General features: G+C 34.7%; 1 protein-coding gene across 2 annotated transcripts in view; it reads right to left on the bottom strand.

Annotated features, from left to right (window-relative positions):
* Positions 1-1999: 1999 nt before the first annotated feature.
* Positions 2000-13134, bottom strand: part of LOC116352031 (protein Wnt-5) — a 43744-nt gene continuing 32609 nt past the window's right edge. For both annotated transcript variants that reach the window (XM_031784233.1, XM_031784234.1), the window contains exons 5-10: positions 8205-8385; positions 3987-4266; positions 3733-3912; positions 3557-3659; positions 3320-3487; positions 2000-3224 (exon numbers count right to left, since the gene is read on the bottom strand). In XM_031784233.1, the coding sequence (XP_031640093.1) occupies positions 3037-3224; positions 3320-3487; positions 3557-3659; positions 3733-3912; positions 3987-4266; positions 8205-8385 (1100 nt within the window). In that variant the 3' untranslated portion in view covers positions 2000-3036. The remainder of the gene's footprint in view (positions 3225-3319; positions 3488-3556; positions 3660-3732; positions 3913-3986; positions 4267-8204; positions 8386-13134) is intronic.

Genomic DNA, 13134 nt, shown 5'->3' with positions numbered 1-13134 from the left:
AATTTTTTTTAAAAACATATATAACACAGTTGTTTTTTGTCGAAAATGGTTTTATTGTTTTTCAAAATATTCCCCGAGATGATCGATACACTTTTGCATTCGATGAAACCATTTGTCATAGCATTCGTGCCACTCCGAAACTGATATCTCCAAAACGTGTGTTTTGAACGCTTCAACTGCTTCTTCTGGTGTCGAAAATCGTTGACCACGTAGTTTTTTCTTCACGCTTGGGAACAAAAAAAAGTCATTGGGTGCCAGGTCAGGACTGTACGGTGGATGACCCATCAGTTCGATGTTTTGACCGGTCAAAAATCGAGTAGTTTGAAAAGATGTGTGAGAGCTCGCATTATCGTGATGAAGAATTATTTTGCGACGGTGGTTGTTTTTTCTTATTTCACCAAACACTTCGGGCAAACAAATGGTGGTATACCAATCAGAATTGACGGTCTTACGATCCTCTAGTGGAACGGTTGCCACATGACCACTTCTCCCGAAAAAACAGGCGACCATTCGCTTCGAAGTGCTTCTTGCTCGAACAACTTTCGTTGGGTTATCTTCATTTTGGAAGACCCATACAGTCGACTGCTGTTTCGTTTCGGGCTCATAGGCATATATCCACGATTCGTCACCAGTGACGATTTTATTAACGTCTTTTGAAGCACCACGATTGAATTTCTTGAGCATTTCTTTACACCAACTCACACGAGCCATTTTTTGTTCATCGGTCAATTTATGTGGGATCCAACGAGAGCAAATCTTTTTTACGGCTAAATGTTCATGCAAAATTGTATGTATGCTGTGGGATGAAATGCCCAAAGATGCCTCAATCTCACGGTAGGTCACATGACGATCTTCCATAATCAGTTTTCTGACAGCATCGATGTTTTGTGGCACAACAGCCGATTTTGGACGACCTGTATGAAACTCGTCTTTGAGCGAACTACGACCGCAACGGAATTCTCGGTACCAGTTATAAATTGTCTGAAGGGTTGGTGCTTCATTGCCAAAGGCCAAATGAAGTCGATCGAAACACTGTTGTTGAGATAATTTACTTCGAAAATCGTAGTAAATCATTTTACGAAAATCTTCACGTGTAAAATTCATTTTTTTGTTGAGTCGCAGTTTACCAGTCACTGTAAACAATACAAATAGCGTTCGTACGACAAAAGGTTCAGGGCACGAATACATACCAAAACATCAAACTTTACGAATATGACAATGGTTTACATCGGGCAACACTATAAGTACCATTTTTAAAAAAATTATGGAGCAACCTACGTATGACATAATCTTTCGGGCACTGTTTAAACGTTATAATCACCAGTAAAATAAGTGAAATTTATGTATAGATTGAAAATGGATTGCACAATTAATGTGTAACACTTACTCAGTACTGTCAAGAATTTATAATATGACAACTAGAACAACAATGCTCTAGAAAATTTTATGCTTGTATCCCAATTCGCAATGAAAACAAAATTACGTTCAATGTATGTTGTAAGTTTTACTACTTAAAGAAACCCCACCACTGAACAAGCCCAACATCATAAACGAACTAATCAGTTGAATGGTTTTACCAACTTATGCTTTTTTCTCTCTTTTTTTCAGGAGCTATCAATTGCACATGAAAAAACGTATTCGGTTCCAAGAATTTTCCACAGATTGCAGTTTTTATGCAGAATTGTAAAGATCAAATGACGATGTCGTCAATTTAAAGAAAACCATCAATTTTGAGTCAATGGATAGATTCAAAATAAACACAATTTTTCGATTTGGACGTCCATATATTTAAAACTTGAATTGTTTAATACGAGTACAATCTAAATGCGTACGGATATTAAATAAATATAAGCTAAAAATGTCTTAAAACTAATTGATGAATGACAATGACTTCATTAACAAACACTTTACTTGTTGAATTGAAAGAAAAAAAAAAAAGAAGACTTGAAGTTTGTTTCAAATTAAACAAAAATCACCGAATTGTTGATTGAATTTTTCTTCGGTAGGTCATCAGTAAATTGCATATCAAAAAATGTGTATTTAAAACATCAAAAAATTATTGTAAAATGTTTCTTATTCTGTTTCCAATATTATATTTACTACATAAGTTTTGTTATCAATAATTTAATGCATTTTATTTTGTGTATGTATCCGATACATTGTATCGTCTTAATTCAAAAAACATTTTGCGATCCTCGCTGTTTGTATATAAATTAATTTTAATCGATGGATGGCGATATTTATAAAAGCTACAATGGAAAGAATGAAAGAGAAAAAATTGAAGTGTGTGTATGTGTGTGTGTGCGTGTGTTTATATGAACGATGACATTTTTGTTCCTTAAGCATGAATATGAATACAACAAAAAGCCCCGTTTAGTAGGCAAAAATTCATCAATTCGATTCTGTTTTTAAGTGAATTTCCGTTGATGTACACACATCGTATTTTATTTATATTTCGAGTTATGTGACGATTGTCGTTGTTATTTTATTGAATATATTCTTGTAATTGTGATTGATTCTAAATGCAGTTTCATTGTAATCCTTATAGTTTTTGCGCATAATGCGTTTTCGTTATGGCAGGAAAGGAAAATGAATATCTAAGAAAGCTTGACATGTCATGCATATTATTCTGAAAACATATCTATTGTTGAACACATTTATTCGACACTGTTCATCGATCAACAAATTATGATTTTTCTGGTTTTCTTTATCACGTTTTTCGGTTTGTTTTCTCTTTCCCCCTTTTTTTATTTCTTTTGAATATTGAGATCATAGATTCTTGCACATGTATTCCATCCTTCTTTGCCGTTAGCCATCGAAATTTTCAATAATTATTCCTTCACAAGGGTGAAAAAAATGTCTAAGTGTAAGAATCTATGATTAGGATATTTCGGTTCGAATTTTTTTTTTGTCTCTTTACTGTTTAATGCTATAAATATGATTTTCCTTTACTATATATTTCTTTCTTTTTTCCGATGCATGCTTAGTGAAGAAGGCATGCAAAATGTGTGTTTGGTTTTTTCCATGATAGCTCTTTTATTTACATGTATGTTCTTCGATAACTCGTGTGCATGTTTCGCATTTAACGTGACAACACCAATGGAATTTGCAATTACATCGTTCTTTCACCACAATTTTCTTTGTATTATAGCCACGGCCACAGCATAGAATTGCACAACCATCCAAACCAGTTGATGTTTTATTGCAGACCCGATTATGTGTGCCTATTCGAAAATAAGAAAGAAATAATATTTAATTTCACTTTCCACACACATTCATTTCAGCAAAAGAAAAAAAAAAAACAGATCCAAAATATTACCAGGCCATTGAAGTTGCTTTGTATTGCGGCACCAATCCGGACTCTCATCCAAATAAACCAAATCATTAGCTGTTGGCATTTGATAGCGATTATCTTTTACTTGTAAATATCCACGTTTATTCAATTTCACCTGGGTCGCTTCATCATATTTCTCACGCAAATAATCACCTGTTAACCAAATTCGAATGCATCAGTTTATTTTATTCAATTTTAATTTCTTTTTTTTTTTGTACTCACCAATTTCACGAATTGATGTTAATTGTTGCCAGCAAGTAATCAAACTGCACGATCCGCTCACACCATGGCATTTACATACAATACGAGATTTATTGATCATTGCCTATAGAAATGATTCAAGCGAAATCGTTTATATTTTTTTCTTCTGCATCATAAAAAAATGAGTGTATACATACCCGTCGTCCAGCTTCGTTATTGTGAATATTCATTTTGCTGCGGGCTTTCACCGATGCACTACTTTTATAGCGATTCCGTTGTGTTGAACTACCACGTTGATTCTTCTTTTGATTTCCATAATATCCTTGATTTTCCAAATTGAATACTTTCGAATTCAAAATTTCGTGATTGATTTTAGCCTGATGCAAAATGTAGAACAAGTGTTATAATGTTACGGTGGTAACGGACTTTTGTATTTTGCAATTTGATTTACCTGTAGCTCATGCATTTCATTTTCACCCAATTTCGTGCTAAGAATTTCCTTAGTGATTTTCTCCTGAAGTTCGAGTAGGTGTTCCGGCTTGAAACCAGTTGGAGCATTGTCTGGTCGTACGGCATTCGTTGCTGTTGTTCCGTTGCCATTGTTATTGGTTTCATTGACCATTGTTGATTTTTCCTCATCAAGTTTTGGATACTTGGGTGGCACTGAAATAACACCACGTTGTGAACGTTTTCGTTCATTTTCTCGAATATCGATGAATTGCTGTGAAAATCTAAAACGATAACAATGAATAAGAATGAATACAATTTTACAAACATTTGCAATAAAAATGGTTATCGTTCACAAAATCTCATAAGTATCCTGCATGGCATAAATAATTCATCAGACTGAATACTACTAGTATTGGACGAATGGATTGCGAAATAAAAAAAATCAAAGCGTCACATAGTCTACTTGTGGGTTTTGAGCTATGCACACTTTACCAGGCGTTCATTCTTTTTCGAAAAGTCTAACGCTTCAGCGAACTCGACGATTATCCACTTTTTTCCGTCTCTTATCAGCTGACGAAGTGGTGGTGGAGATATTCAATGTGAGTTTACGGTGCGCTAACACCATGTGTACATGGGTGGCCTTTCTCTCCAGCTAAACATTTCTCCAAATACGATTTGTGGATTTGTTATGGTTTTCTGAACGCCTGCTTCGAGGAGATTTAAAAAGCATAGTTTACCTCAAAATCCGCAATGAGATTAGAATTAAAGTGATATCCATCTATGGATTTGAGTTTGTTTCCCCCCATTTGCTAATATTTATCCAAATCACACCAATGTAATGTAAGTGAATTGAGGATCGCGGAAAAAGTTTAATTCTCTGCAATTTAAGCGAAATAAGGCTCACCAAGCCAGTCGCCTGTTGTAGTGATGTAAAACTGTTGCTGCTTATTTTCTCCTCTTTGGGATATGCAAGCGTAAGAAGTGAATAAACTGATATATGCTCTCTTTACCGAATCTCTAAACATTTTGGGGCGAAGAATTTCATTCAGGAATTGCTTTAACAACACTTCATACCATCGAAAATGTGTTGCGTGCACATTCTTCACATTCCATTCGCATACCACATCAAAACTGAATGCAATATGTTTGAGGGTTAAAGTGTGTTCTATACGCACACACATTCACATATAGTGCTCGTGCTCAGTTCAAACGAACCGCATTATTTTATGGAATATTTTCCGTAATGAAATTCTGTTATCCTGTTAAATAGTAATCGTTTATACACCACGCCTTCTGTAGGAAATATTCCAATTTTAAGGCTGAACATCGAACGTCCTCCTGTTTTTGTGCGTTTTTGGTGCACATTTGTAAACTGGGCACATTCAACGCCAACCGAAAACCCCGACTATGAAACACCAGGATGCGCACTGTCGCACCAAGACCCGCTTTTACAACCCATATTCAGCTGGAGAATTTCGTAGTGAAGAACACAAACAAAACATACATTGGATACAAATCTGAATGTATATAAATTGTATCATATTCGTTCAACACATCTACAAAAATAAAATTTCTTGTTTCCAAGTTCAGCACGACCGTGTTCATTCCGTTTAATTTGGTACGCGGAAATTTTTTTTTATCGTTGAACCACACAGAACGTTCGAAACAAACAAGTGCAGTTGTTTTTGTGTGCTAAGTGCGTTATCAGAGGGCGAACACACATATCACCGGCTAACGCAACACGTACACATGGGATGCCATAAATTCAAACAACATACAAGAAACTCCATCGTAAATGTACACTCTGTGAACTACCGTTGGATAAACAAATCGATAATTGTTATATTTTTTGTCAAGCGCGCACGCGACCGAAACAGAAATGAAATTCATCCAAATGTCTGCTATTCGGTGGTGTTTGCCTGTTCCAATGTTTCGAGTTGCGCAAAGCCAACAAATCGTATTCAACGACATACATTGGATTTTACTGCACAAATCGATCGCAAACCATACGCAGTTTTGTGGAAAATGTGCACTACTAGTTTTCCATCTTATAAACATTATGTGCGCCCGTTACATGGAAAATCATTTTTAGAGAAAGCTGTTTGTAGCAAATCACTGCAAATCTACCCGTGCAAAAATTAAACGTACCAATTTAATAAGTGTGTTTGTGGTCCAAGTGTCGTTATTACTTGTTTGAGATTCAACGCATTTTTAACGATTTTTATTTGGGTAGATGTTTGAAATTTTTGGATTTTCTACTGGAAAAATGAGATTTTCTTTGAAAAAATGTGAGCTTTTCTCGCAGTTTTCCGATGAGTTCGCGTGAGAAACAAGACTTGCTAGATTACATAGGTTTTTAAAAAAAAAAATACTAAAAATATCAATGAAATTGACAAAAGTCTGAAAAGTTTCCCGCTTTCTACGTAAAAGCATATGGACTTTCTTTTTTTTTCAATAATGATCGTCCTTTGTAAATTTTGACATAGATTTCGCATGAAAAACGTTGCCCATTTGTGGTTATATACTGTTTCTGCATTACCAAAGAGAATGTTTTCTCAAGGGTAACTGCTGAACGAGTGAGCAAACGAATGTTCTATGACGTTTGAATCGGATCTCTCATTTGAACACAGATGACGGAAACTTTTGACTTAATAAAAACCGTGAAAAGTTTTTTTTAGCTTCGAACTTAAAAAGCCGTAATGTGTTGCTTAAGATGGAAAAAACTGCTGAAAAGCTCATTTACCATCGAAATGAACATGGAAAATGAATAAGCTGTGCAATTGATGTTGAATCATTGCGAATTGTTAACAGAGAAACAGATAAGCAAAAAAAGTGGTTGACATGCGGAAAACCAAACCAAAACAGAAGTGAATTTATTTATTTATGGTGACGATTTCATGAACATCTGCGTTCACTTCAAAATTTATGGCATTTTGTTAACGTTTTTTTTTCTCGAAATTTTTTTGTGAATGGTTATGATTTAAATGCATGAAGTATCGTTCGACATATTTTTTTTCTTGGCAGGAAAACAAGAATTTATTGATGTATAATATGATTGAAGAAATGTTCGAAGTTTTGGATTGCTTCTATTTTATGAGGAATCGCATTGTTTTTCTTCAAATCAAGACAAATGAAAAAATATTTTACGACTGCATATTAATAAAATGGAGAGCTGTTGAAAGTGCGCATACATCTGCGAAATGTTTGGTCTGAATTGTTGAGATTGAGAAGAATATCCGCGCAATAGATATCATAAAATGCACATCAGCACTTCTCTCTCTCTCACACATGCTCTCGTGCATACATGCTTGTCGTTCTTTTTCTTTTCCTGTATGCAGCATGGTAATTTATGTACCCCTCGATCGGTATGTGTGCTCTATGGATTTAGTGGATTTGTTTCGTTTGAATGTTATTGTAGAACTAGCAAAGAGGTTTGCGCCATACAACACACTTGAAACAATAAATTCGTTCCAAATCATCATGTTTCTTATAATAATATCGTTCACGTTTCGTTCCTCATTGCACACTTCCGTCGTCGTATATCGTTTCCACGTATTTGTGTGTACACGTTATTGTTCGATTGCGTTTCATAAATATGTTGGTTTTTTTTGTATATCCTTGTACATATCAAACGCGAACTATAGTTATTATTATATCCTATAGGAATTGTTACCGATTCAATCGAATGAGGCATAGCATTTAGTCACTTTTTTACGTCATGTGCAATTTTCAATCACAAGTGCACTTGACATAGACTTATTTTGACACTGCTCTTATTCCATTGTCGTTAATATTTTATGCGCATTTCAAACGTGTTCGCGGCAACCTACCCAACAGCAAAATAGAAACAGAAACAACACTTTGAATTGAATAGATGAACGGATTTGAAAATCGGTTCGTCATCAAATCAGATTTAAATTGTTGATAGATGGATAAACAAAATATGTGAATTTGGAAATATATGTGCGCATCGATGATTACCCACTTATGTTTCTATTCATCATCCCCATCATCGAGGCTTTAGCCATTTAACCGGAAAAAATGTACTCGTATATATATAAAAACGATTTGACTTTTGCCATGGATATCATATTCATTCAATTGCAGCTGTGCCCTAAGACGTTATCCATGACACATGTGCATATTTATGGAGCAAGTTTTTATTGAAACGGCTTTTGTTCGCAGTTAATGCGTATGAAAAAAATGTGCAACAACTTACTTGTAACCAAATTCCAAATCGTCTCCACAACCGCCCCATGTCCAATCACTGTGCAATTGACGTGGTCGTGAACTGCGCGAACAACCACATGTTGAGAGTTGACCATCGCGACAAGCACGTGCTATAAAACTGGCAGCTGCTGCAGCGGACATTGCATGCACGAATGCCATTTCGGGTGAACCTGCAAATTAAAAGAATGAGAAAGAGATAGAAATAAATTATTATGCATAGATTAATTGGATTGCCATCCGCATTCAAAATGCATTTCAATGCAAGCTGATTTACTTTTATTTTCATCGAATGAGATGGGGTGAAAGGCATTCGAATGAGAAAACTCCTCCATAATTGTATATAGGATAAAATATTCCTCCTCTACCACTTGCCCTTTGCCCTTCCATCAAACTACTACTTTTTTTTCAATTTAATCAATCCTATCTCGCATAAAATCCAGTTATGCGCTGAACATAAATACGGAAATTGTTTACGCTTCATTTGTGTGAGCTATATAAACGTGGCAGTATCGACGCCATGACAAATTGCATGGAAAATGCATGCGTAAGCCAAACGAAAACCTCAATAAGCTATAAAACTTTTTGAATAATTTTTTTTGCCAAAATATGATAACAAAAATCACATGATGATCATTTTATGTGTGCTTTGGCAATGAGTATTTCGTGAATAAAATTCGATTTTACCACATGAATATGGATGCCAAAAAGAAAACGAAATTGTTACAAAATTGCGATTCATTGGAAACGAAATGCAAGACCATGTGTCGAAAATGATGAACAATCTGTGTACTTTTTTCTATGTATGGCGTATATATGTATAATCCCATTGAGATATCCCGTTTAAAGAATAAAAACGAGAAAAAAATGTGTTCGATTTGCTTCAGAAAAATTATTCAAATCAAGTCAATGAACGAACATATAGAACCACACAGACACTAATATTATGCATACATTGTGTCGTCGATGGCGTGATAAGTTGCATTATGTCACCGAAATGATTAGTAAGCTGATTCATAAACGAAGAACGGTAGAAAGAGAGAAACGACTGACTGAGAATGAGAGCGTTTACCCCTTTTTTATGAATCATTTAAAAAAAAGACTCTTGTCAATTCCACTGTTTAGAATATTAATTTGTGAATGTATAACTTGGTAAGTGTATGTGAACCCATATGTTGGAAAAAAAGTGTGCGAGTTTTTTCATTTCATGGAAAAAGTGGTGCACATTTTGAACATGACCGCTCGAGTACAATAACCTAAATTTTAATGAGACCATACAGCGATGTTGCTTCAAGTTCATATTGTTTAGTGCATGTATACAGTTTATTCAATTTGTCAGCGTACAAGAATTGAATCTATTTGCGAACAAAACACAATTAGCAATTACATTTTTCTCTTTCACTCACCAAAAAAAAATGTAAGTCAAAATAACACAAATATTACATAATAATCGTTAAAATGAAATCTGTGCGCATTTGGTGGTGTCGTTGATATCGTTGTACTCAATCGAGAAGAAGAGAAAGAGCGAAAAAAAATATTCCAACAATAGACTAATTGAAATCGAGCAAGCATATTTCAATTCGTTGTTTGCGTCAACAGAATGCTGTGTATTTTGAACGGTTTGTAAATCTGGACAGAGAATTAAAAAAAACAGTATACTACGTATTTAGTGGTGTAACCCCTATTTTTGTGTTTCAAACGAACGAGAGGTTCGATCGACAAATACGCGCAACAAACGAATGAAAAGAAAGTGAAATGATATAATGTTACGTGTTTGATGAACAATGCGAATATTTGTGTGTGACCATGTTTTACATATAACATATCCAGTTAGGGAGACCCGAATGGTACTCGCACAACGACAACAACAACAAAAATTAATAACTGACTATTTTGTTGTGCGTTCATTGTGTTTAATTTGACATTATTACATTTTTTTCATTCATTATTGTATTCATCTTCAGTTTTACGACTCTATAGTTGAAATGCGGTACTTTGATCTTTATTTAAAGGAACATTTGATGGTATGAATGACGGAAGGAAATGAATCGTATAGAGAAAAAGTGTGAAATTTCACATCTTTTCTTCGATCTATCCTTTGTGAAAGTAAATCGAAGGGAGTGTTCAATGAGCAGTATGGTAAAAAGAATTCATTATACTGTAATGATTTTCATGATCGAATACGTTTGAAGACTCAAGTTTGTCAATTTCACACGCATTTCAAAACCGTTTGTTTTTTTTTTATTTATAATCGGTTTACGATTTGACACACAGCACATTTACACAACGAGCACACATGAAGTTATAGATTGTGTATGAGGCCAATCGGGTTCCGTAGATGACTCAGTGTTCAGAAACCAGCATGTCAATATTGAAATCGGTGCGGAAATAATGGATGTGCATTATGTCGCAGCATATGTACAAATCATAGGTACTTTACTTGCCTTTTCCTTTACCACTCGAAAATCGAGAATTCACAATGTTTTCCGTTTCTGTTTCCCTCACGCAATAACCAATTTAAAAAGGCGTCATTTCGTTTACGATTGGATTGCGCCTTTGGACAAAAACCAGAAAAAAAAAACAAAGAAAAAATCAAATCAATATTTAAATTCAGGAAATTGAAATTCAGTCAGAGAAAATGTGAAGAATCTTTATGTGTATGGTGTTGTGTATACTTTCAAAGAGTTGGCCATTCTGTCACCATTCACAAATTAACGACTCGAGCTGACAAAACTCCATCTCGTCTATGTTGTCATTGGAATAGAACAATTTAATCAGTACATTTTCGCGGTGCATTTAACCAAATTGCTCAAATGGGATTAAAATGATTGTATCATTTTCGCAACAAAGAATACTCATGACCGCATGGCACAAAATACATTGAACACAAATGTACATGAATTTGTAGTGAAAATTTCATCTGAATTGCTTGTTCCATTGTTGTTCGCCAAACAACAAAAAAACACGAAGGATTTGAGAGGGATGACAAAGATAGTCGATGATGGCAAACGACCGATTTCAATCCATTTATTTTGACTCTTTTTTTTCTTAAAACAACCATTTGAATGAATTAGTCTTCTATTTATTTTTGAATCGAAAGATGCTGAAGAATGTCAGAGAAAGATAGAGAGCTTGCGCCAAAGATAGATTATATTGTAGTTTTGTTTATTTTGTTGGAACGCAACAAAAAATTGGGAAGAAAGTAAGCTGGATGTAAATTTTGTTGATGTGTACACGGTAGTTTTCTTTTATGTTCTTCGACCGAAAGGAAAAGAGCGCAATATTTTGATGTTGAATTCATAGTCGTAATTTATTATACTTGGTTTTGTTGTCTCGTCTCCGGGGCATAATGTGTACGGCTACAGAAGCAGCAGCATAAATGATCATGGTTAAGGCCATCCACTGTATCAGATGGTGATGTGCGAGAGCGCGCGCGCCATTCAATGCTTACTCCAGTACATTTAATACTAGTCCATTTGTTTATGCCCTCGCATCACAAAGGGTTATATTTGCTTGCTTGCTCGCTCTTTCTCTCTCTCCTTCACATTTACAGAGTGCTTTTGGGTTTTAGTCAGTTAAACATTTCGAGAGAGAGAGAGAGAAATGTTACAAGCAAAGGTTATTGTAAGCTCATAGCTATTATTATATACAAATTAGATGCAATCTCTATTCTATACGGTTATTTGATTTTTCCGCTTCATTCCAAAAATCCGGAAGAAAACGAACACATCGAAACGCGCTCGCACACACTCTCTGGCACACACGCGGCATAAGAGTTCACTGATATATTCGGAGCTATGACTGCACGTAACTGTAATTTGATCAGATTTGATACAGAAAATAATATGTATGCTCAATGGTTGCTACCGTTTTTTTTAGTGATAGCTACTTATTTGTTTCGAAACAAATGCTGAACTTGATGCTGCTGCCGCTGTTGCTGATGCTAGCCAAAACAATTGCGATGTATGTATAAACATATTAAATGCGAGGCAAAGAAACCGAAATTGTTATATGGGAACCATTGCTTCCAGCCAATTCAACAAAAAAAACTGATACAATGTCTCGTATTTGTGTGTGCACAATGCATACTGTTTAACTCATATTTGCCTGTTTTATGTTCACTAAAACACACATAAAATTTGTTGTTGACTTCGGATTTTTTGTTTTTCTATTCGGTTCTCTTTCTTTTCAATGAAATTAATACATGTATAACAAGCATTTTGCCATCGGGGAAGAGACTTTACGCGCGCACACTGAATACATCGTTTTCTGAACAACACTATTCAGATAGGAACAATGCAATTGGCAATATTGACGCATTCTTTGTCGATATGTGTTTCAGTTTTTATGTGCATTACACACCAATAAATAATTGACAAATTCGAATTATAGCCAAAGCTTTCGAATCAATAAACTTTCTCAAAGAATCGTAAACATGAAAAATTTTAACATCCTTTCAATTCAAGTGGATTTCAATGGAGATTAATTTTAAATTCAAGGAACATATTTTCCCTTGTTTTTCTAAAATGTGACAATTCAATAATAATAAAATATATCAATTGATCGACAATTTCAAACGATTTCATTGATAAGAAAGAGTTTGATGAATGGCAATTTATCGGTTTGAATTTAAATAAATAATATTATCCTTAATATTCATGCAATATTCTACAAAGAGTTGAGATCAATACCATTTCAAACCAATCAAATGGTTCAAAAATAAATTAACATGCCCGAAACCAAAAACTTTTCAACTATGTTACAATGCATGTTTCATTTTTTTCGGTTCAAATAATAAAAAACCAACAGAGAATTACCGACAGGTGTATGAATGAGTTACGTGCATGTTTGATGCACAAAAACGAGGGACTGAAATGGTAAAAATGTCCATTATGTGTTGTTGGGAGCCATTTCGGAGCCAT

This window comes from Contarinia nasturtii, unplaced genomic scaffold, assembly GCF_009176525.2.
Source record: "Contarinia nasturtii isolate CC-2019 unplaced genomic scaffold, AAFC_CNas_1.1 Cnas_scaffold_187, whole genome shotgun sequence".
NCBI classification, from domain to species: domain Eukaryota; kingdom Metazoa; phylum Arthropoda; class Insecta; order Diptera; family Cecidomyiidae; genus Contarinia; species Contarinia nasturtii.
This window is presented reverse-complemented; position numbering and strand designations above follow the sequence as displayed.